General features: G+C 44.8%; 1 protein-coding gene across 3 annotated transcripts in view; it reads left to right on the top strand.

Annotated features, from left to right (window-relative positions):
- The window catches only part of LOC123769433 (transcription initiation factor TFIID subunit 4), a 241,093-nt gene that overhangs the window by 86,561 nt on the left and 128,667 nt on the right, over positions 1 to 25,865 (top strand). For all 3 annotated transcript variants that reach the window (XM_069308836.1, XM_069308835.1, XM_069308834.1), the window contains 2 exons: positions 21,561 to 21,740; positions 23,514 to 23,729. In XM_069308836.1, the coding sequence (XP_069164937.1) occupies positions 21,561 to 21,740; positions 23,514 to 23,729 (396 nt within the window). The remainder of the gene's footprint in view (positions 1 to 21,560; positions 21,741 to 23,513; positions 23,730 to 25,865) is intronic.

Raw genomic sequence — 25,865 nt, 5'->3', positions numbered from 1 at the left:
ATCGTCCCGTATGACGAACGCTGGTTTGAATAACGTCAACACCACACAGTGGGGTCGCGCTGCTTCTTGCACATTCCTAGACGCCTCCGACGATGCACATAAATTATGTTGTTCTTGCTTAAAGATGCTAATGATGCTGGGATATAAAAGGGTGACTGCTGAGATGTTGAAAAGCATTGACGTTTTTGTAGAAAAAAAGAAATGAAATGTCTTATATACAACAAATGTCAAAAAGGTTCGTTCGGTGTTGGCAGGTAGGCTGCTCCATTATAACAATCTTTCTTTGTTTCAAATGTGTTTCATTTGTTTTGTATTTGTCATTTACGTCTCAATAATGGAGAAGCCTACCTTACATACACTGAATAAACCATTATGACATTTTCCTTTCTTCAAATGTGTTCAATATTTATTTTTCATTTGTCTTATAGCAAAAGGTTTGTTCGGTGGTCGGCAGGTAGGCTGCTCCATGTTTCTTACATACAAAAAACGTAAATAATAAAAAAAAAATGAAGAATTTTGAAAACCAGTACAAATCTCAAAAAGGTTCGTTCGGTGGTCTACAGGTCGGCTGCTCCATGTTTCTTAACACTTTCGCGCTTTCCGCGAAGGTCACTCAGCCAACCGAATGTGCGCGCGGCGTTTTTATCGCTTAAGCGTAAAAACAAAAATGTGTATACTCTTTTTACTCTTCTGACCTTAGTTCTCATGCTACGTATTTCATTTTGGTACCAACGTGTTCGCAATAAAATTCTCTAGAAGAACATCAGTAAAAAAAGTCACGAAACGTATAGGGATACCAGCACCAAATAAATAACTACGAAGATGACTCGCCGTGAGCGCCCATCAGCAACAAAATGTTTTTACTCTTGGGATTGTAATCACCTCCACACTTATTCTACAGCGTTAATTTTGGTATCAATGGACTCGCAATGAAATTCCCAACACGGTGATATGAATATAAGCGTAGAATAATGATGCGGCCCGCCCGCAAGAGTGTGGGAAGTGGTGAAATTGTTACCCGGTATCGGTGACGGGACGACGCACGGCGCTTTGAAAGTTTATACTTATTTCACTCTCATGACATTAATTTTCTATGTACGTCATTCATTTTTGTGTCAATGTGTTCGCAATAGAATGTTCTATGTGCCCATAGGTAAAAAATATCAACAAAGCGTAAGTTAGAATAGCGCCAAATATAAAACAACGCTGGAACATATCAGTGAGGTCAAACACACACGAAATGTTTTTACTTTTGTTATGTTTGTCAAGTTTATACTTGTTGCACACAGTTATTTTTGGTTGTATATTGATCGGAATAAAATTCCCTAAACAGACATATGCATATAATACATGATATGGGGGAAGCATTACCAGTATAAACGGCTAAAGTCACCCACCTGCAACCCGTTTGGGACAAAATACCATTTGATCGAAGTTATCCACACCTTTCATGAACTTATTGTACTATGCAGCCTAGTGGTGAGAAAGAGAGCCTCATAGCGCGCAGTTTGAAACAAACCCAAAGTAAATCGGATAAAAATTGAATTTTATACAAATATTTTAAAAGAGGACTCAACTTTATGTCCACTATGCGTTAGCGTTAGACGAAACGGGACGCGCCGGCGCATCCAGATAGCGCGAAAGTGTTAAATAAAAAAAAATGAAAAATAAAAGAACTGTTGAAACAATTTGAAAAATGGACAAATGCCATAAAGGTTTGTTCAGTGTTTGTCGAGTAGGCTGCTCCATTATTGAGACGTAAGTGACAAATACAAAACAAATGGAACACATTTGAAACAAAGAAAGATTGTCATAATGGAGCAGCCTACCCAACAAACACTGAACGAACCTTTTGTAATAACGAATATGAAAGACAAGGGCTGCTGGCTGGGTTAGTACTGCGTGAGCAACCATTTGTGGCACACGTGCCTCTGGCTCTCAAACATCTGTCCCACACGGTGTTGAAAGACTGCGCCCAATCGGTGCAATTCAGACCCTATTGTTTGAAGAACATAAGGGTCATAACATTGGTGAAGCTAGGCGCAATAAGGGCTTAACACAACGGTCGGATGCCAGTGATACAGCACCTATGAGGATGATACAGCGAGCGTATCCAGGTGTAGCTCTGAGCCCCACCCTTGCCATCTCGAATTTATATAGATGATACATAGATGAATCGTTTTCTGCGTTCAGTGATGATGCATCTGATACAAGTAGCATAGATGAAGTGTTAGCGGCTTCCATGGTGGTGTTCATTGATATTTTCAAGAATACCTGAATCTCTTCCTGACTGATGGACACTCTTTGAGGCTAGCTGAATCTCTTCCTGACTGATGGACACTCTGAGGCTAGCTGAATCTCTTCCTGTGTGGGACCTTACAAAGCGATCTTTTCAAGACTACCTTACAAATTGAGCTTTTCCTATAATCGTTTCAATACTACCTTATGCTTTACAAGCTTGCCTACATACCACCTACAAGTACTAAAGCCAAGGGTGCACACGAGTGCATTATTTGCAAGAACACAGAACGATGAAACAGGAAATGAAAATCTATCTGTAGCTGGTGCAAGGAGAGCAAAGTCGCGCTGTGTACCATGGACTACTTCGTTGACTATTACGCACCTCCAAAGTAGAGTGTGTAATACAGTGTGTTACTGTGTAAATAGTATGTGAAACTGTACATATTGTAATTTTTGTGAATTTTTACCATGTAATATTGTGACAATAAACATTTATTGTGGACACATTACTGACACATGTATCACAGTTCCATGGAAAATTATGAACATTCTACTGTATACATATTGTAAAGGTCACAAATATGCATCATATACGATAAAAGAAACAAATAAAACCGCATTGGAAATGCATAGAAAAAATATTTGAAAATATATTTGTGGCAACACGCGGTGCTTGAATGGCCTGCGCGACTGTGTCTGGGAGCTTCACACACGGGCGACCAGGCCCTGATGACGTCACAGCGCACCTTGTCCACGCCCTCACAGCCAAAGTAAGTGGAATTTGGTAATTATTTTTACATAGACATGTTCAGGGAAGGTAATTTATCATTTTGCAAAGAAAAATGATATTTTGGGGAACATTTGATGTCATGCACTCTGGGGGAATTTCACAATAAACACAGTGCATCACACTGGTTACATGGGGGGACACTCGTTTTGTATGACGTCCGTTTCACATGACGAGCATGGAACGGATTAAATTCGTTATGCGAGGTACCACTGTATATATATATGTCGTACCTAATAGCCAGAACGCACTTCTCAGCCTACTATGCAAGGCCCGATTTACCTAATAGGCCAAGTTTTCCTGAATTAATATATTTTCTCAATTTTTTTTCTTATGAAATGATAAAGCTACCCATTTCATTATGTATGAGGTCAATTTTTTTCTATTGGAGTTAAAAATAACGTAGATATATGACCGAACCTAACCAACCCTACCTAACCTAACCTAACCTATCTTTATAGGTTAGGTTAGGTTAGGTAGCAAAAAAAGTTAGGTTAGGTTAGGTAGTCGAAAAACAATTAATTCATGAAAACTTGGCTTATTAGGCAAATCGGGCCTTGCATAGTAGGCAGAGAAGTGCGTTCTGGCTACTAGGTACGACATATATATATATATATATATATATATATATATATATATATATATATATATATATATATATATATATATATATATATATATATATAATAAAATACATACACACACAGTATACAAATAATATGCATATAAGGTCATAAAGCCCGGCATGCCACCCACAGCAAACCCGAAAATCGGCCAAGCGTTACCTGTGAGTGCGCAGCCACTAAAATGTTTATTCAATTTTCAATTTTCTCTCATCAATTTTCGTGTTACATCATTCATTTTGGTATAAATTTGTTCGTAATAGAATCTTCTAAAGATAGATATGTATAAAAGATAAAAATAAACAGGCGTGATACCTCCAGCAAGCTAGAAAGTCTGCTGAGCATTACCCATGAGCAAGCACCCATCCACACAACCACACATATGTACACTAAAATGTGTATACACTGTACTCTGTTCAGTTTTCTCACCCCAATTTCCATGCTACGTCATTCATTCTGGTATCAAATGGTTCACAATCTAAAGGAGCGCATTTTAAAAGTAGTTCCATAATGATCGGAAAACAAATGGAATGTCAACAAATATTTAAATTTCTTACAACAAATATTTAAATTTCCTATTCCACATGCGTTCCCTCCAGACATCCACAGAGTTATTTGTGAACGTCAACTCCGTCCCCTGAGACAAAAGTGTTAACAGTTTTTATCGTATTCCTATCTTTGTTTTCTGTCATTTTGTGAAGTGTTGTATGTCATTGCAAATATTATCATTGATACTCCCCGTGTTTTGGTGCTTGTTATGTTGTCTTTGATTCATTAACTCGGCCCATCCTCCAAACAAAGACCCTAAGTCCTTTCCATGCACCCGCCAAACCCCCCTGTTTATGAATGAAAACCTGTTTACACACGACTCGCAATTGATGACGTCCATACACTTCCGGAACAAGTGCTTTGCTGACGACTTTTGTTGGAACCACGATGCTGTAAATGCTTCATCCACGTACTACAAATAATCGCCAACATAACCTAACCATTGCTTAAATATGCACACTATGCTAATATATATAAATTTATATTTGAGAAAAGTTCTGTTTTGAATGAACAGAATGTTAAAATTGATGAATGCATCTATGAGGTCGACCGCTGGATAGAATGAACTTGGTCTGAGACGGGTTGATTAACAACCAGAAATTACTATCACTTCAAATCTCCAGTCTTTCCTGACCAGAAGGATCACTCCCCCTCCTATTCCTTCTTACTGTGTAGTAGTAGTCACGTGGGAGAACCAACAAATTTTACAACTCCTGTCTGTTATGTTTCTGTGAGTGCATTTTCCTTTGGGTTCTCATTGTGGGTCTGCTCCCTCCATTTGTTGGCAATCAAATCAGTATTTGTGTACATTACTTCATAGCTCTATTAAGTGCTTTCTTGTTTTTAATCTCCCATATTCTCCATTCTAGTAGGTGAGAAGGGCTGCTATTATGAGGGGATTCATGGGGGCACTTTATGGTAAGGGGGGTTTGTGTGACTGCGAATTACATAAAGAAGGGGCTGATGAACTTGGAGTGGTCAGTCGATTTTGGGAATAGTGTGGTATTCCCTGCCCCTCCATATGTGGAGCATGGGGTGAACAGAATTGGGTAATCAGTGTAAGATAGGTTCCAGATAGGGTAGTTGAGATATAGAGTAGGTATTACAATATTTATGTTAATACATAATGATATTAATATACAAAAAAAAGTTTGCGTATCAGATGGCTTTTAAGGGAAATAGTGTTTTCTAGGGCAATTTTTTCTTGCATGAAGCATGCAAGTAATAAAAGAATTCAGGAAGATTTCAAATTAATTTATACAACTTTTATTCTACAAGCGATGCCATGTTTGGCATTAACTGTTGTCAGTACACCGCGTGAGGAGGAACTTGGGCTTGGGTTGGTGAGGCATGCGGGATAACATGTGGTCACTTTGGTGGATCTCTTGTTATGATAAATCTATATATCTGTTGCTTGCTCTTAACTCCTGTAGAGCTAGCAATAATCAATAAATAGTAATAAATAGTTATATAATTACATTAAGGAAATTATTGAATTATTCAGATTGCTTTTATATTGTGTTGCTTTCACATTCCTTGTTACCAAGTTTGATATATAGACTATATAGATTAATCTCTATTATATTGTATATCACAAAGATATGTAAGCTTGGATAATTTTGATCAGTCCATTAATTATATGCAGCAAAGTTAAAAATATTTCTTTTGAAAGTAAGTTAAATGAAAAGCGGGTTTGGAGCTTGTATAAAATATTAACTAAATATTAATATTATGCACAGTGTGCATAGCACATTATATCATTGACATGTTGGACCTGCCTGGGCCACTGTGAAGCATTCCAACATGGGGACTTTCATCGTAGCTCAGATATGAAGGGTTACCTCTGCCATTGATATATTGCTTTCTAGCTTAACACTTAACACTTGTACACCATTTGCCAATTTGGGTATATGAGGTAATTGCAGATTAATTGGGGCTGTTTAAGGGGCCAATAGATAGTTGTTTGAAAGTTGTTCAATGTCATCCATTTTTTTTTTTTTTTTACTAGTTGTATATAAAGAGGGTTTCATCTGGTCCAAGTTTCAGCATCGTAGCTTAAATAAGAAGGAAGAAAAAAAATATTGAATTAGATGGCAAAAATTTTCCAAAATGGTCAAAAACGATTATCAAACACAAGTGTCAACTGAAATCATGTCTATGACACTTGGCTATCACAATAGCATATATTAAAAAAAAATTATAATTAGTTTTATTAAAAAAAAATTAAGTTAATTTTTTTTTTTTTTTTTTTTTCCCCAATTTTTTTTCTTATTTGTTTATCTGACGATTTGCATGAAACTTGTACACCTGATGGCATGTAAGCCTATCTATAAGGGTGCCAAGGGGGCCAGGAAATTGGTTGATGTCAACCTCAGCCACAGATGGCAGCACCATAGACTTCATTTTTTACTTATTATTTTCAAGTAACAAATGTTCAAATTTCTCTTTCATTTTCTATTCAATTTACATGAAACTTACACCTTATATGTAGAGTTTGTCTCTAAAATCTGATGCCAACTTTGTTTCCTAAGTTCATTTATTGATTTTATAATAGCAATAAACATGATATATTTGCATAATTTTATTTTGGGGGGGGGTGCACTTTGACTATTTGTATTTGGAAAACTAAAGATGTTTTGGAAAAAAACTGGCAACAGATCCTTTATTATATGCCAATGTGACAGAAAAGTGTCGTAGAATGATTATACCTGAAAGGTGTGGTTGTAAATACACTTGAAAATGTGTAAAATTCATTGAAAAAAAATCTTCCTTTCTATTTAGGCTGCAGTACTGAAACTTGGAACAATTGCAGCTCTTTTCATATACAACTAGTCAAAAAATATTGGTTGACATTGAACAACTTTTAAAAAACTATCTATTGGCTCCTTAATTAATTAACTCCTTAGACTGCTCCAGTGGCTCTCGAGCAATAAGGGACTCTGCCTCTCGAAGATTTAATGTGCCTTGTAATATTCCAAATTTCTAAAGATTCAGGATTTAATTCTAGTAACTTCTGGCAATTGCTTTACTTATTGGGAAACTATCTGGAAAGCCTTAGATACCTTCCAGGGCATCATTACAATAACATTTGGCATGTTGCCAAGTGCATAACCATCCATTTACTGATGCTTATGCACACCATTGCCATTGACACCATGCAAAATTTCAAGGACTTTCATGTACCTGAAAGATATTAGTGATGACAATAAATATTACAGATAGTAAACTTGGAAGTAAATTCTCACATTTTTGCATTTTCAACTTTTCACCTCACCACAGCCAAACAAAAAGGATTTTATTTTTGTATATCTACTTTCTGTCATTAGAAAGCAGTGTTTTACAATATAGAAAGGAAAAAGATTATTTTTTTTCTCCTATTCACACCAGGAAGTTTACCTAAGTGGTGTGCAGTTTGAGGGTTAAAAGATGAAATGCAGTTATCATGTGTTGATTTTCTAATAAATTCCAGTTATCACCATAGGACTATTTAAGTTTTGTCTGTTTAAATACCGTTGTTGCCTTTTAATGGTTCCAATATCTATAAAATTGTCTCCCAGTAGTCATGGAAGGCCAAAAAATAATTTGGAGTTGGTCATTCTTGAGCTCCTGGTCTCCCATCATATAATGACCATTGCTCTTTCTTGGATCACTATAAAGATCTTCACTGTATAAGATTATCTTGGTATTCTTACTTTTGTATAGAAGATACTGTACCAACCAGGAGGTCTGGTCAGAGACCGGGCCACGGGGACATTTCTCTTCGGAGTAATTGAAAAGTAACTAAAAGGTACATTTCATTTGAACAATACACAAAAAAGTAGCGTTTGTTTGATCCTGGTTCCCATCTCAACATAGTGCAGATAAATGCCAGAACTTTGTTTGCCCAGGCTAAGATAAGTGTAGCTGTACAATTTTTGTTTTACTTTCCATACTTTTGAATAAAGATCTTCCATGTGCAGACAAGCCACAATAACATGGCTGAAGATATGATGACTTCAGATAATCACTCGACTTGATAATGGTCCAGGATGGACCGAAACGTCGTTGTTCCCCATTTTCTGATGTGTGGTTTGGTCATCATAAAGATCTTCCATTTCAAAGGAAATTTCTGAGGGAGCCGCATCAGCTTCCTGAAACTATCAAAACTAATATAGTGCTTTATTAGCTTGGGTCATCAGTCACAGGAGTTCTTTTGCCTACCGGGCACCACGAGCTAGAACCTTACCCCCTCAGAGAGGCACAGGGAGCAACCGTGTATGAGCACTTTACATTTAACATATTATACCATTGATCAGGGTGGGCACCCAGATAGGCGAACCAAAATAACCAACTAGCCAGTAAAATTGGCACCTTATGCAGAAAGAGAAAAGAAACTCCTGCTGAAAGATAAGAAACTGGCAATCCTTGCACACAATTAGTACTACCGCTAATTAGCATATCCGACCCCCCCCCCCTCAATAAGGGGGAGGGGGAGCCGGCCACCCACCACTTCAGTTCTTTACCTGATGTGCTTGCGGTCGCTTCAGTCACATAAGAACAAAGGTAACTGCAGAGGGCCTATTGGCTCATATGAGGCAGCTCCCATTTATTACCACCCAATCCCACTCATATACATGTCCATCCCACGTTTGAAACAATCAAGGTCACCTCTGGCCTCAAGTTCCTGTTCTTGATTTTGCTATGTGGCTGTACCGGCTGTGTGTAAGGTGTAGTGGCCAGGTGTTCCTGTACTTGGAGCTGCATGTGCCTAAGAGACAATTCCCTAGGTGCTCCGTAAGTATTACCCTTGCGTGTCAGGGTTATCTTCCCTGGACGTTTGAGACTCGCTCTCCGTTTGAGGGTTTCGTTGTTTGGTGTTGTGTTCGCCCTTGGGGTAAGTCGGAGGTCTGGGGTATTTGTCTAGCCCCAGGTAGAGGAGTGGTGTTGGTTGGGGGGGGGGGTCACACTACATCTGGCATAGTCTGCTTACTACCGATGAGATGGCTGACATTTCTCTCTGGCTGCTAGTTTGCTTGTGGTGTAGTTTTGGGGGCTTGTTCTTATTTAATTTTCTGTCGTTTTGCCCTATGTAGACGGTGGAGGTCTGCTTAGCTGCTTATTAGACTCCTTGAGGTTACCTTGAGGTGCTTCCGGGGCTTAGTGTCCCCGCGGCCCGGTCGTCGACCAGGCCTCCTGGTTGCTGGACTGATCAACCAGGCTGTTAGACGCGGCTGCTCGCAGCCTGACGTATGAGTCACAGCCTGGTTGATCAGGTATCCTTTGGAGGTGCTTATCCAGTTCTCTCTTGAACACTGTGAGGGGTCGGCCAGTTATGCCCCTTATGTGTAGTGGAAGCGTATTGAACAGTCTCGAGCCTCTGATGTTGATAGAGTTCTCTCTCAGAGTACCTGTTGCACCTCTGCTTTTCAACGGGAGTATTCTGCACATCCTGCCATGTCTTCTGGTCTCATGTGATGTTATTTCTGTGTGCAGGTTGGGAACCAGCCCCTCGCCTAGGTTGTGGGGGGCTTTCCTCCTCTGTTGCCCGTAAGGTTTCACCACTGCTACTGGTGATCGGCCCTTTGTGGGGATCCATTCAGTTGGTGATTATTTTGGGAAGACCGTATTTTTGTTTGACTTGGCGTCTTGGGCTCGGGTTAGTAAGCTTCATGCTCACCTCCGGGACCAGGGGGTTGTTCCTTTGGTCCGGGTAGTCGTTTTGTTCGATTGCAGCCTTCTTCTTTTCTGGCAATGAATGAGACAGCAGGCTTCCGAAGAGGTCCGGTAGTGGTGGATGCTTAGTTGGTTAGGCTGGGAGTGCATCACGTGTTGTGTTTGGTGGCGGCTTTCCGCCGCTGGTTCATTGCCGGTGGACGCTCTTTGGGTGAGTCCAGTTTCCTTGTTCTCTGTTCCTGGGCTGGTGTATCTTAGGTTGTCCGCAGTGTCTCAAGTTCAGCCAAACTGGATCCATCCTTGTTCCCATGACATATGGTAGTATGCGGGGCTAGCCACGGTTTTTAGGAACATGTCTTGGGTTGACATTCAGGCACGTGAGTTTTGGAGATCGAACAGGGTCCTGTACGCCAGATATCTAGTGAAAGTTCCGGGCCCTCTCCAGCCTTGTGTGGCTTTGGGGGCGTTTGTTTGGCCGTTGATTCCTTCAACTTGAGCCCTGCTGTGCTGCTGCATTCTGGGTTTGTCCCTGTTTTTTCTTATCTGTGGATAGTTAGCTTTGGGGAGCCGACAGGGCTTCCCCAGTGGCCAGGGGGGCCTATGCCACAGTCTCACCCCCTTCCCCCCTGGTGTGGGAGGGGGAAGGCGGAGCCCCTGACCCCCACGCCAGCTATCCAACCCCCAGTTCTATGGCTGATGTGTAGAGTGGCAGTAGATCAACTCTTTCTCAAATCTTTGAGCAGTGCTGTACCTTGCAGTGTTGTGCTGTGCTGTGCTGCTGTGTGGTGGTGTGCGAGCCAGGTGTAATTCGTGAAGTTCTGGGGCAGCATGTGCCTAGGGTTCTTTCCCTAGGTGCTTTGTAAGTACTGCCCTTGCAGTTTGGGGTTACCTTCCATAGACTGTCCAGGAACCACCTCCGTATGGTTCTTTTACTGCTCGGTGATTGCCCGCCCTTGGGGTCAGTTGGGGATTTCTTGCCACTGTTTGACCTTGGGTAGGAGGTAATATTGTTGCTGGCAGGGGCAGAAGGTACTGTGCAGCTGTCTTATAATACGCATAGCAGCCTGTTCTGTTCCTCCTGGAGACGTTGTGCTTTTGCGGGGGGTTTTCTTTTGTTTGCCTGGTGGGGTTCTGCCAGGTGTGGCTAAAGGACCACTTGTGGGGTCCATCCTTTGTCGGGCTCACAACATGGTAGGGGAGTTCACTACGGTGTGGCTTTCGCTTCAGAGTTCTCATTGCTCACGGATCGACGATCCAGCTCATCACGGATTGATGATCTAGCTCCATTTGGACTGCTCCCCCGTGGTTCATTGTCCGAACTGTGGGGAAATCGATGCGGTCTTTGGCTCTTTGGGAATGGTTGCTTCGGGTGACTCGTCTGCTGAAATCTCGGGGTTTTACTTCCAGGCAGTTCATATCCAGGGAGTGTCCAATGTCATGGTGGGCAGTCTGTCCTGGTTCATTTTCCTATCCACGGAATGGTCGGTCGACGCCGACTCCTTCAGTTGGCTCTGCCGAACGTACGGGCGCCTGATGGTAGACCTCTTCGCTCCGGCGTGGTCGAGGCATCTCCCGGTATATGTGGTGCCCTTCCCCAACTGCGAATCCGTCGGGGTCGGTATCTTTTGCCAGGACTGGTCGAGGTGGGGTTGTAGACTTACCAGGGAATAGTAGTCCTGTTGGCCCCTTGGTGGCCGGCCTAGTCTTGGTTTCAGGTGCTGCTTGCTCGGTGTCCGAACCTGGGGATCTTTCTGCGGCTCCGCCTCTTTCAGCAGATCAGTCCGGTCTGGTACATGGCTGGTTCGATCTTCTCCAATCTTCGCGTCTGGTCTTCTGATGCAGGTTCATCACCACTTGTATGGTGATCAGGTGGCTTTGTTGGTGGTGTCCCACCTTGGTGTTTCGTCTCGGCAGCAGTATGACGTTTCCTGCTGGTCCCTTTGTCACTTTTTGTCTCTTTGTAGATTGTCTTCAATTTGTGATTGGGTTGTTTTGTCCTTTTTCTCTTGGCTGTTTCAAGATTGTCATATTGTGCCGAATACTGTTGCCTTGTATCGTGCGGCACGGCAGAACCGCTTCAGCTTGTGGCTCCGATTGCGGCTCTTCGCTGTTACTTGCACGCCACGGCCTCGGGTGTTGGAGACGCTCTTTGGGTGGACCCGGTTTCCCTTCTTTCCTGTCCTAGGGCATGGATCTCCCAGGTCGTCCGCAGGGTTATTCAGTCCAGCCAACCTGCAGTTTATCCCTGTTCCCACAATGTTCGTAAGTTCGCCGCTTTGGCTGCTGTTTTTGGTAATATGACCTGGGCTAACATTCGGGCATGGGGTTTTTGGCGGTCAAACAGGGTCCTGGCTGCACGGTACCTTGTTAATGTAAACTGGCCCTATATAATGTTCCTGGCCCTCCTCGGGCATGTGTAGCCTTGGGTTGCAGACAGTTGTCTCAACTTTGAGTTGTGACGCAATTGGCGACTGCCTCCTGGGTAAGTCCCTCTTTTTCTTATCTTTGGTTAGGCAGCTCCTGGGAGCCGAAGGGGCTCTCAACAGAAAACCAGCATTGAATGTAATGAAACGCCATTTGCTGGGCGAGTCCTGGAGGCTCCCTGGCAACCCTCCCTCCCTCCGGTTGGCGATTTTTGCATTTTTGACATTCAGCCTCTGAACTGGGGTTGGATAGCCGGCGCGTGGGGTCTGGGGCTCCCCCTTCTCCCTCCCAGGGAGGGGGGGAGTTGCACAAACAGCAGCGCGGCGGCTATGGTGACGTCATGCTTGTTTGCTTGTTTTCGGTTTGTTCACTTAGGCGTTTTTGTTCTCATGTTTGCATCCTTAGTGATATATAGAGCCTTTTGAATATCTCACACATTTGATGGTACTACACAGCCTTCCCAGCTTAGTGCCTTCTTTTTATAATTACTTACTGAATGCATGAGAACAGTAAAAGTTTTACCAATACACTATGGGTATTTTTGGGAGAACGCTCTCCATTGTTCCCCTCAAGCTAGCTGCCTTGATAGCTATTCATGTATTGTCACAATTGGCCTTTGTGAGTCAGAATAACATATGGTGCAGAACAGAGGCCAAAACATGGTCCATTTAGGCAGCCTACCTGCCGACCACCGAACGAACCTTTTTGACATTTGTTCTGTTTTTCAAAATTTTTCATTTATTTCTTCTTTTTGTTTTTTTATTTAAGAAATATGGAGCAAGTGGTGACAGTCATGCTCGTTTGCTTGTTTTTCTTTGGGGAACTCTGTCCACTCGTTAGACTTTCAGTAGTAGTTTCAACCAGGATAGGGGTTTCTTTTGGGATGCTTAACTTTCTGGGTGCCTGGCCCAGTCAATAGCAGACATGGAATGCTCCAAATCACATGTGCTATTCTATAGGCCATTGCTCCTCGTGCCTCTCTAAGGGGGCCAGGTTCTGGCTCGGGGTCCCCAGTAGGCCTATGAACTCCATTCACACCGACTGATGCCAAAGTCTAATATATATTACATACCAGCCTGGATAGCTCCGGGGAGCCTCTGGGTCTCGTCCAAAAAAGTGAGTTTCATTACATTCAAAATTGGTTTTTTATGCTCTAGAAGTTCCCCAGGTTCATTGTTTAACCTATTCCAGGATGTGAGCCACAACAGTTGCCTATCTCCCATATACTTGTACTTATTTACAGCTAGGCGAACATTCTCGGGTACTTTTTTACTGGTAGATGAACAGAGGCATCAGGTATAAGGTAACATACTCACACGTCTTGCCTTGTTTGGTAATCAAATCTAGGTTCATTTGATATTATGTATGGAACAAAATGACTTTGTACTACTTGTCTGTTATTGTTTTCAGTCAGTGTTGGCATTGTTCTGGCTATTGAATAAGTATCCTTGCAAGTACAATAATGTAAAATTTGTTCTGGCTTGTGATCAAAATCTTAATATGAATTATATAAAACTTTAAAGTATTATTGAATTAGAATTTGCTTACAATTTTATGAGTATAGTAGCTTCCTTCTTTACCATCCAGATTTGAAATATAAGCCCTGCAGACTTGATATTGTGTATGGATAGATATATATTTATTGATTTAAGTGTGTGATAAATACAAATATATTAATCATTATTACTTAATTGCAAATAAATTAGTCATGTTGTTTAGAAATGCAAACTGATTACTCAGCAACAAAATTTATTATTCAAAGATTATTATTATTAATATTTTCTGGGGGGAGCCCCTTCGGCTCCCCGGAGCTTACTAGGCTGATATGCTAATGTCAGAATTTGGCATCAGTTCATGTGTATGGAGTTCAATGGGCTTGCCGGGGACCACAAGCCAGAACTATCGACCGGGTCAGGCACCCAGAAACATTCCAAAACAAACCCCTATTCTGGTGAAAATATTGCTACCAAAAGCCAAACAGATGGATAGAAAAAACGAAACGAGCAAACGATCATGACATCACACGTCGCCGCGCCGCTGTCTGCGCAGCTCCCTCTTCCCCAGGAGAGAGAAGGGAGAGTCCCAGACCCCACATGCCGGCTTACACCCTTCAGTTCTCAGGCTGATGCTAGAGACGGAGGTCGTGTGCTTGGCTCCAGAGTTTTCAGTATTGTGCTTAGAGTGTGGTGGCTGTCTTCGAGGAGTGCGAGAGCTAGTTGTTCTACGGTACTTGGGTTGCATGCGCCTAGGGTTCTTGTCCCTAGGTGCCCTGTAAGTACGGCCCTTGGGGCTACCTTCCAAGAGCTCCTCAGGACCTGCCTCTGCTCCGCCGTATTCCTGCTTGGTTTTTCGTCCGCCCTTTTAGTGCTTGGGGCTTTTGTCTTCCTTATTTACCTTAGGGTAAGAGGCAGTTTGCACTGGTTTGGTGCAGGGTGCTGCGCAGCTTGTTTTTACCACTCACAGCGGCCGGCTCTGTTCTTTGGGGTATGTTGTCCTGCGGGGTACATTGTCCTCTTGCGGGGTTTTGTTTTTCTTTTTGCCTTGTGAGTGGGGGTCCGCCTTTCTTCCCTGATTGTGTCTGACCTGTGTAAGTTTTTTTCTGATGGAGGCCCTGGTTGATACCTGGTGATGGGTTCTGGGAGTTCTTCTACTCCCCAAGCCCGGCCCGAGGCCAGGCTTGACTTGTGAGAGTTTGGTCCACCAGGCTGTTGCTTGGAGCAGGCCCGCAGGCCCACATACCCACCACAGCCCTGGTTGGTCCGGCACTCCTTGGAGGAATAAGGAGCCCCTGCTAGGTCCCTGTGAGTGTACATGTCCCTTGGGTTCAGCTCATAGATAGTTGTTTGATAGTTGTGGGCGCTGGTTAGCAGTACCCTGCCTGGGATTACCTGGGCGTGAGTCCCTTTTGGTAAACGCTCAGGACCCTGGGAATCCTGAAGGGGGCGTGTGGGTCTGATGGATGTGTCCCCGAAGTCCCCCCTCGCTTCGTGCGAGTTCGAGGGTTGCCGGTCCCTTTGACTCAGGGTGACCCTCACGGTTTTTGCCTCCTGTCACGCTGCCTGTTGGGTCGGTGACACTTTCGACCCCGAGTCCTGTGAGTTGTGTTGCTTGCTGGTGACTCAATTTACCCAGTTTAATGATGATATTCTATGGCTACAGGCGGCGCAGGCATTGCATGTACGCTTTCGGCTGTTGCAACGCGCTCGGTTGGTTGCTCACCTGGATGCCTCGAGGCTGCCCCGTTTTGCCTATAGGGACCCGGACTTGGGGGTGGGGGTCGCTTCAACCCTGGTTCAGTCCGCGCCCCCTCGTCCTTCCCCTTCGGTGGTTCGTTCTGGTCCCCCTCCCCTCCCCTCCTGCATCCGGCTCTGAAACGTCTGAAGGTTTCGGAGTTGGGTCAGGGTTTAGATGGTCTTGAGTCTCGGGCGGTCTCGGGGAATGCCCCTTCCGGTGTGGCGACGGAGGCCTTCAAGTCCGATCTCCCAGCGGAAGCCTCTGGGTTTGACCAGTGGGCCCCCCTTCTGTTCAACTTACTCATCTGTGCCGGCTTTTTCTTTAGGGCCGGTGCTTTAGGGGATGACTCAGCCCTGGGTCCTGAGGAGAGGGGGGCCTTTGGCCCCGCTGAATCCCGCCTGGGTTTTTCTACTCTCGGAGCAGGGCTTATTGTTACAAGGAGTGGGGGTTCTCTTTTCCCCTCTGCATACTATATACAGTGGCACCTCGAGTTACGATCTAAATTTGATCGGAAAATGTGACTTGACTTACGATAGTGTCGACGACTAACGATATTTGTTGATACACGTTCGGGTTGAACGAGCGCATGGGTTCCTGGTTGCGTGGGCCGACCTGCCTCAGTTTACTAGAGCCGCCTACTTAGTGACGATCACGCTTATAAGAAATTCCATTTTTTTTGGTGATTTTTTGCTTTTTAACATAAAACTTATTATTGTATATCACACCATGGGTCCCAAGAAAGTCAGTGGTAAGGTTCAACATGTGAAAACACACGTGAGGATGACCATAGAGGCAGTACAGAATATCCCTTCCTCAAAAATTAAGAAAGTGTGTGCAGCATGGGAAGAACTGTAAAGTTTTGCGGAAACAACTCGCCCAAATCAAGCTGCAGTAGGCCGTTGCCATAATTTTTTTAATGACACTGTGATGTATCGCAACAGACATGTTAAAACGAAGGAAAAAACAAGTGTCGCTAGACAAATTTTTAATGAGACAAACAAGCAGTGAACCACAACCAGGTCCTAGTGCTATGCAGGCAAAATGTAGGAGAGAGAGTAACCCAGAGAAATCATCACTGCCTGATGTTACAATGGAAGGGGACTCCCTTTCCAAGCAGTAACACCTCTTCTCTTCCCCCCCTCATCACCATCTTCCATACGCCAACAGGAGTCGTCAGTAAAGGTAAGTAATAACTTGTACATACTTTTGTAGTAAAGATTTGGGTGAATTAGGTATAAAATTTACTTTGAAGTGAATTTTTTGGAGAGTCGGGAACAAATGAATTCATTTCCCTTTATCTCTTATGGAAACAATCGGTTCGACTTACGTTACGTCTCTGGGAACGGATTACCATCGTAAATCGAGGCCCCTCTGTACTTGGATTTGGTGTCTGCTGCTCCTCGGGTTTGGTTCCGTGTCCCCTCAGGTGTGGTGGTTCCGTCTTTTCAGAGGTTTTCGGCTTCTCGCATCCAACCGTCTGTGGTGCGGGCTGCCCTAACGGCTTACCTCCTGCGTTACCCAGATTACGTCTCGGTGATGGATCTGTCGTCTTTCAGGTTTGGCACTTCATTCTCTTTCTGGGTACGTTACAAGGTTCCGGAGTCGTCCTGGCTGGCGGACTGTCCTATCTTTGCATTGGAGGCCTGGCATTCTTTCTGTCGTTCCCGCACGCTTGAGTGGCGTGAGTTTTCGACTGTGGTTCAGGTTTTCCTGTGAGGGTGGGGGGGCGACCTTGAGCACCTCAATGAGTGCTTGTTTGCTCCTGCCCTTCCGCGGGATGTTGGTGTTCTGCAGCTTCATGTGCAGGTTTCCTCCCTTTCGGCTGCGCAGGTGGCTGAGGATTTGTGCCCCAAGGGCTTCTTGGCTTTGGCCTTGCGCTTCTTTTTCCTCCTGGAGCTGCATTCAGACTGGCGTGGGGAGGATGTGGCTTGGCGCTCGGGGCCGTTCCGGGGTCCGGTGCTTTGGGCTCGGCTGCTCGCTCGTCGACAGCTTTGTTGAAGCTGTTTGCACCGATTTTGCGGGATGCTGTTGCCCAGTTTTACGCTTCCCGCCTCGCATGTCGACAGGCGGTGCTTGCCTCCTCTCTGGAATTGGCCCGGACCCTGTCTCTTAGGATGTCTTCGTCATTTTGTCCTCTACTTTTTGCTCCTGCGGCCGTAGCGCAGTATATTCAAGCTGCTTCGGCCAGTTGCCGTCCGATATCGGACTTGTTGGTTCTCCGGGGGGTCCCAGGGGGTCCAGAGGGGGGGGGGGTTTACCCTGGAGGGGTCGTGCCAGGGCTCTGGGTTCCTCTCATCATGGTAGGCCACTGGCGCCAGGTTCGGGCTTGGCTCCGCCTTCAGACCCGCCTTCGGCTGGTCGGCGTGGTGTTCGCCCTGTGCAGGGTTCTGGGTCTTGTAAGGGGCGTCAGCCCTTTCGCGGTTCGCCCCATTGACTAGGCGATGGGGGGAGGCTTGTGCTGTTCGCTCACGCTTGGTCCCACGATTTGTGGGCGTTTCGGGTCGTTGCCTGCGGTGGCTTTGGGTGGCCCCTCCTCCTTTGGGGGGTTCGGGACTGCGGGGCAGGCTTCTTCTCCTGCGCTCAGTTGAGTCGTCTTGGAGTGGGTTTTGCTTTGGCGTCGTCAAAATGTCGTTCCTCAGATGGGTTTCCCATCTGTTTCCAGTGCTGAAATGGGACTGTGTGGACCTGAGGTTCATTCTGGACTTGTCCCGTCTGAACCCCTGGGTTCATTGCCCCTCCTTTCGGATTACTACTGTCTCAGGTTCGGCTCCTGTTGGTTCTTGGATGGTGTCCCTGGACCTCCGGGACGCTGATTGGCATGTTCTGATTCATCGGGGTTCAGGGACTGGCTCAGTTTTGTTGTGGGGCATCAAGGTTACTGCCTTTGTTGTCTCCCATTTGGGTTGAATCTGGCGCCTCACATGTTAACACTTTGGCGTACCCCGCGCGCCACCCTTCAACTGTGCGATATGGGACCCAGGGTGTCACAGGAGCGCGCGTAAATTCTGAAAAGTGAAAAATTCTCTCTTCAACTTTGTCACCATAATTCTCGTCCTACGAGATTAAATTTGGCATCATTGTGTTCGCAATAGAATTCTCTACAGCACTAAATGCATATAAACTCCAAAAGCCCGGCTAATTACCCGCAGCAAACAGAGAGAGTGCGAATGAGTTACCCAGGAGTGCTCAAACGCGATAAAATGTTTTCACTATTTTCACTCTGGTCACCTCACTTTTTGTCCTAGGTCTTTCATTTTGGTCTCGATGGGTTCGCAATAGAATTCTCTAGAGGAACATTAGCATATAAAATAAAAAACCTGGTCACGCTCCAACCGCCGACGAGTTGAAGACGGGCCACACGTTAGTCGCGAGTGAGCTCTCAGACGCCTTCCAGCTACACTCCCAATTCCCTTCCTTTTCAAGCCTTTCTTTCGCAATTTTCTTCCTGGAAGGGCCTTGTTCATTATCACTATCCATCGTGGAGTAAGCGTAGATAGTTTCTAAAGCCGCAGTAAGAAATATAGCCACGGAAAATAGACGAAATGTTCACACGTTTGAGATGTGAGGGGAGGCGACATTGGTCACAATAGTGGAGCGAAAACAATGGGCCGACGGCGTGTGCCAAGCCCCCTGAGGGCCACGAGGCTCAACAAAGAAAATGGGAAGACATCGGCGCACATTTTAAAACCAATCCCCAAAAAATCGGATAAAAACCTGATTTTTGGCGATTATTTAAAGTGGATGACGCAATGCTGCGTCATCCCCGGTATTACCGCCAGTAAACGGATGACGCAATGCTGCGTCATGCCCGGGCGAAAGTGTTAACACGCCTTACGCGGGTCATCGTGGCCCATCTGCATCTTTTAGGTGTTCGGGTATTGGCATACCTCGACGACTGGCTGGTTTGGGCTCCCAGCTGGTCCAGTTGTCTACTAGCCAGAGATTTGGTTCTTTCCCAGCTCGCCGGGTTCAGGTTCTTGGTGAACTGGAGGAAGTCCCGTCTGGTGCCCTCCCAGGTTCGGTCGTGGCTGGGTCTTGTGTGGGACTCTCGGATCGCTTCCTTGTCTCTTCCTCCGGAGTCTCTCCTCCAGCTGCGATCCCGCTTGCACCTGTTTCTGATGGGCTTCCGGGTCACCCGACGGTTGCTCGAGGGTTTGTGCAGGAGTCTGAACTTCGCGATGTTGGTCGACCAGCCGGGTCGGGTTTGGCTTCGTCGACTGTTCTGGTTCCTTCGGGGGTGTCACTTCCGCCTCTTGCGATCGCTGGGTTCGACCCCCTGGGGGGGCCCTTGCATCGCCAGCTTCCTCTTCGAGTTTTTTAGGGTTCGGTACCTCTATGGTGATCGGGTGGCTTCCTTGTTAGTGTCCCACCTGCGGTTTCGTCTTTGCGGCAGTATGAAGTTTCCTGGCGGCATTCCATTTCCAGCATCTTCGTCGTTGTACTTCGCTTTCTGTTAGGGTGGTGTTGTCCTTTCTCTCTTGGTTGCTCCAGGACCGTCACCTTATGCCTAACACTGTCACCTCGTATCGTGCGGCGGTGGTGGAGCCGCTTCAGCTTGCTTTCGGTATTGATGTTACTTCTGCACCGTTTCACAAACTGTCTCGGGTGTTGTTTCACCTCCGGCCTGCTCATGCGTCGCCTGAGGCGTTCTGGTCATTGGAAAGTGCTCTCTTATCTTTCTTCTCCTCGGTTTGTTGTGGCCACTTCGGATTGTTTCTCCAAGGCTTTTTTTCTGTTGGCATGGCCTCTGGGGGTCAGGTTGGTGAGCTTCACGCTCTCTTCAGGCGCAGGGGTTTCTGCTCTTTCGGTCTTCATGATGGTTTTGTTCGTTTGCAGCCCTCTCCTTCTTTTCTGGCGAAGAATGAGACTGCTGCTTTCTGGAGGAGTCCCTGGGTTGTGGATGCTTTGTTGGTTAGGCCGGGGGTGCATCATGTTTTGTGTCTCCGGTTGCGGCTCTTCACCGTTATTTGCGCGCCACGGCTTATGTGTCAGGGGACGTCCTTTGGGTTGATCCGGTTTCCCTTCTTTCTTGTTCACGGGTGCAGGTCTCCCAGGTCGTCTGCAGAGTTATTAAGGCTAGCCAGCCTGCGGTCTATCCACGTGCCCATGACGTTCGTAAGTTCGCTGCTCTTGCTGCCATCTTTGGCAACATGTCGTGGGATGACTTTCGAGCCCGGGGTTTTTTGACGGTCGAACAGGGTCCTGGCTGCTCGTTACCTTGTGAACATCCCTGGGCCTAGTCGGGCCTGAGTCGCTTTGGGTCGGCAGTTGCAGCCAGTTGTCTCGACTTAGAGTTGAGGAGTGGGCAGCGACCTCCTCCCGAGTAAATCCCTATGTTTTATCCTCTGTGGGTAGTTAGCTCCGGGGAGCCGAAGGGGCTTCCCCTAGAATACCAGCGTTGAATGTGATGAAACGCCATTTTCTGGGTGAGACCCGGAGGCTCCCCGGCATCCTTCCCTCCCTCTCTCCAGTCAACGGTTTTTCACATGTTTTGACATCCAGCCTCAGAACTAAAGGGTGGGTAGCCGGCGTGTAAGGTCAGGGACTCCCCCTCCCGGGGAGGGGGGAGCTGCGCAGACAGCGACGTGTGATGTCATGATCCTTTGCTCGTTTCGTTTAGGGGAGTTCTATTCATTTGTTTGGCTTTTGGTAGCAATATTTTCATGAGAATGGGGATTTGTTTTGGGATGCTTACCTTTCTGGCTGCCTGACCCGATCGATGGCAGACATAGAATGCTTCCAACCACACGGGGGTTTCTATATGCCATTGCTCCCATACCTCTTCTGAGGGGGCCAGGTTCTGGCTTGTGGTCCCTGGTGTTGTTTTGAATTCCATGCACATGACTGATTCCAAAGTCTGACATTAGCATATCGGCCTAGTAAGCTCCGGGGAGCCTCTGGGTCTCACCCAGAAAATGACGTTTCATTACATTCAACGCTGTTTTTTTCTTTTCAGTTTCTTTGGGTTTCATTTTACCAATTTGGAAAAACAAAATTCTTCAAAATATGATATAGAGTACGTATCAGTAAATTATTTTCTTATTCCGCAGAACACAGCGGCACTCTCGACAGCCACCACCACCACGACCATAGCCACGCAGGCTGTAACAGCTGGCACCCCCACCTCTATCACCCAGGGCACTACGGTCACGGGCTCCATTGTGGCCCCAACGTTGACCACTGCCACTCCTCCTACCACACATGCCTCTCAGCCTGCTTCAGTTGGCTCTGTAAGACTGTGTTCTCAATTAGCTTTTCTTCTATTATTAGGTGTGTCAAGTAGGGGATTCCTATGGTTTTGCTTGTCTGTTTATTGATTGATTTGTCTTTTCCAGAAGGCACTGACACTGCATTGAGTGAATTCAGTACTTCTCTCTCTCTCTCTTTTTTTTTGTCACCATTGAAATAATATAGAACTTGTAGCATATTTTATTGCACATTTATTTTCCTACTTTCTTTTTCACTTTATGACAATAAGTCTGATTAGTGAGCGTATTTTCTTGTCATCTTATATGATCTGTTTATCAATGCTTCATCGCTCAATATAGCCAGCATTACCCTGCATGATCGTGATCATGACATTGTAACAAGGTGTATTGGTACACTTCAGTGGCATTTTCATATTATTTGTGAATTTTGTTCACATTGGCTCTGTGTTTAACTCATTCCTTAGACATTACTGACAACATTTTCAATTTATTTGGAGAGGCAATGCATACTGTACATGGTTTTGGTGCCTGGAGACCAGAAATTAAATAAATTTCAATGCTAGTCTCCAGATACCCTCAATTAACCACAGTGTACTGTTCTAGGTGTCTGTACCAGTGATCGCCCACTGGATGGGTATGAGGTGCATAATAAATTAACTAAACTGAAAAGAACTTTGTACTAGTGTCATCCTACAGTTTAGGACTGCATATTTGCTTGAAAATAGAAGAAATCAAATTAGATTTGACCACTTAAATCTGAAAATGAAAAAATTATTATTTTAATAAGAAACATTCACTGTATCGTAGAAAATTAACACAACAAATTTAATCTAACAGATTTCTATGAAAAAACAATTGTTAATATATTTTTTTAAGTATATTAGAGTTCCTTGCATTTTAGGCGTTTCGTTCTATGCACTGGTGCAGGCACTATTGATTTTATTCGTCACTGATGTCTAGAGATTAGTGACTTCCATTTACGCTATAATTTTATTTCGTAACTTCTCCAAAAGGTGTCTCAATACATATATTTGAGCATCACACCCTCTTACCTGGAGAGGGTTCTTGGAGTTCTCTTACTCCCCGAGCCCAGCCTCAGGCTTGACTCGGCAGAACTTAACTAGTATATCACTGATAAATTTCCCAGTAATTTGTCCTCCCAATTACTATCCTGTCATGTGCTTTACCTACTACACTTGGTAATCTAATTCCTCATATAAGCATTACACACTAATCCATTAAATTGGAGTGCAATGGAGTGTAGTTTGTGAAGCCCCTTGTTTAGCAATGGTCAGGACACAAATTAAGACTGGACCATCTTCTTTTGATATGCCATTTATGGTAGTCTCCTTGGATCGCAAGAGTCTATTCTCTCTGATTCAGCTCTTCCTCTTTTGAATAAGAACCGGGCATTAATGACTAAAATTAGCAAATGACGATTGCCACAATGGCCCCAGGGTTCAACATGTAACAGCGACAGGCCTTTAAGTGTTACAGTATTTTCATGTTATTGCCCTTGAATAATTAATTATTTTGTCAAATTAGATTATCATGGAGAATCATAAGCAAATATCAAAATATGGTTTATTATAATCTCGAGTGACCTGCTTTTATTGGACAACTTTTTCCTTGCAGATCAAATTCATAAGATCATTTTGATATATTGTGTTTTATCAATGTTCTTCATTTAAATATGCACTTGTATATATTGATCACTAGCATTCACGGGTTAATATATTTTCATTATATAAATATTGAGATCTCTGTTGTTAATGTTGTTCCTTTCTCTTGCAGCAAACTATCTCGGCAGAATCTGCGAAAACAAAATGTAAAAACTTCTTGGCCACGTTATTAAAATTAGCAAATGAGCAAAGAGCACCAGTCGCCAGAAATGTTCGGAACTTAATTCAGGGTCTTATTGATGGCAGAGTGGAGCCAGAAGCATTTACAGAAGAACTCCAGAAAGACTTAAATTCCTCCCCACAACCATGCCTTGTTCCTTTTCTCAAGGTATGTTTTAAAGGTTTATTGAGAAAATCAATTGAAGTAATAAGGTCATTCAAACCAGCGATCAGTGTGATTTCTTTGTCTACAGGTTTATCAACATTATTATAATAATAATACATTATAATATAATATTATTATAATAATAATGTATAATAGTATTATATATACAGAGGAACCTCGGATGACGAGCAGCCCCATCTACTAGCATTTCAGGTAACGAGTGAGCCACTCGCAGAAAATTTACCTCGATTGACGAGCTTTCGCTCGGTTAACGAGAAAACCACATGGTGCTTCCTAGCTTTCCCGCTGGTTCTTGCAAATTGATGACAGTGTTGTTGCTTTATCACACAGGATAAGCATCCCTCTGCATTTATTTGTGCTCTTTTCTGTGGGGAGCCCCTACGGCTCCCTGCAGCTTATTGGGCTAATGTATGTTATATTAGACCGAGACATTAGCTAAGGAGTTCAGACCTACCAGGGACCAGTGGCAGAACCTGGCCCCTTCAGAGAGATTTCAGGGAGCAATGGCCCTGGAAAACCCCCTTGTGATTGGGGTTTTCCTTATCTGCCATCGACCGGGGTTAGGCACCCAGAAAGGTAGGCATAACAAAACACACCCCACATGGTAAAAACTAAAACATAAAACCGAAGAGAGGTTCTCCCTACAATCCCAAGGAAACAAGCAAACATCACACTTTACTGCCGTGCTGATCGTCTGCGCAACCCTTCCTGCCCCAAGAGGGGGAAGGGGGAGCCCCGGACCTCACCGTGCCGGCTGCCTAAAATCAGTTCGTAAGCTAATGTCAGCCGGGACAGATGCTTCCCTGGCCTCAGTTTCATAGGCGGTGTTTGCCTTTCGTGGCGTTCACTGCCGTGTTTTGTGTTGTGCGGTGGCCAGGTGTTCCTCATCAGTACCGGGGCTGCATGCGCTTAGGGGCTTCCTTCCCTAAGCGCCCTATGAGTACTGCCCCTGCCTGACAGAGTTATCTTCCCTGGGGCGTTCGGGAACCATTCCCGTAGAGGTTCTTGCTGCTCGGCATTTGCCTCGCCCTTGGAGCCAGCTGGGGTTTAGGGCCCTTGTTTGGCTTTGGGTAGGGAATGGTATTGTGCTGGTTAGGGCATCAAGGTGTTACGCGACCTGCCACCTAAGCGGCGACCGGTTCCTGTTGCCTCTGGGGACGGTGTACTTTTCCAGGGTTTTTTGTTTGTTTTTATTTCCTTTTGCCTGGTAGGGGTCTGCCTAGTGTGGATATATAGTTCCACTGGTAGTGTTTGGTGGCCCTCTGCTAGGCCCCCCCGTGATTGTACACGTCTCAAGGGTTTTCAGTGTTGTCTTCTACCCCTTGTTAGTTTTGGGTTTTAACTAGTTAGCAACACCTTGCCCGGGCTTCCCGTAGTTGTTACCCTATGGGTCCTGGAAACCCCTGTCGGGGCTCGGTGGACCATTGAATGTGTCTTCCGGGTTTTAACCTGTCTTGTACGGGATCGTTGGTTGCTGTGCTCTTGTCTCAGGGTGACAGTCGCCACTTGTTACCTCTGTCATTTGTAACCCATGATGTCGCCTAAGAAGCTGCTTGCTAAAGATAGTTTTGTGAAAAGGAAGAAAGACACAATTACTGTAGATTTAAAGACAGAAATCATAGCAAAGCTCCTCACTGTCCCCTCAGAGAGGAGTTATCTTGAAGAGAAGCAGTTACCACTCAAGGCCTTGCTTGTGCTCGATAATGCTCCTGTGCATCCTTCACAGACGCAAGATTATTTGTTTCCAGAAAATCAGTTCATCGCCATCAAGTTTCTTCCTCCCAACACTTCTACATTCCTCCAACCTATGGACCAGAAAGTCATTTATGTTTTTCGGAGGTGGAACGGATTAATTTTATTTCCATTATTTTAAATGGGGAAATTTGTTTTGCAAGACGAGCGTTTCACATGACGAGCTCGGTGCCGGAACGAATTAAAATTGTTAACCGAGGTTCCTCTGTATATAATATTATTATTAATAATATGATTGAGCATGTAGGGGATAACAGTATACCAATCTAGGAATAATATGCAGTTGAGAATATAAGAGAAGTAGGGTAGGGGCCCTACCGTAGGGCAAAGGATGGAAAGTGACTGCAGTGAAAAATTTGGTTAAGA

The sequence above is a fragment of the Procambarus clarkii genome, chromosome 63 (assembly GCF_040958095.1).
Source record: "Procambarus clarkii isolate CNS0578487 chromosome 63, FALCON_Pclarkii_2.0, whole genome shotgun sequence".
NCBI classification, from domain to species: domain Eukaryota; kingdom Metazoa; phylum Arthropoda; class Malacostraca; order Decapoda; family Cambaridae; genus Procambarus; species Procambarus clarkii.
Note: the sequence above shows the minus strand (reverse complement) of the source record. Positions and strands in the feature narration are given on the sequence as shown.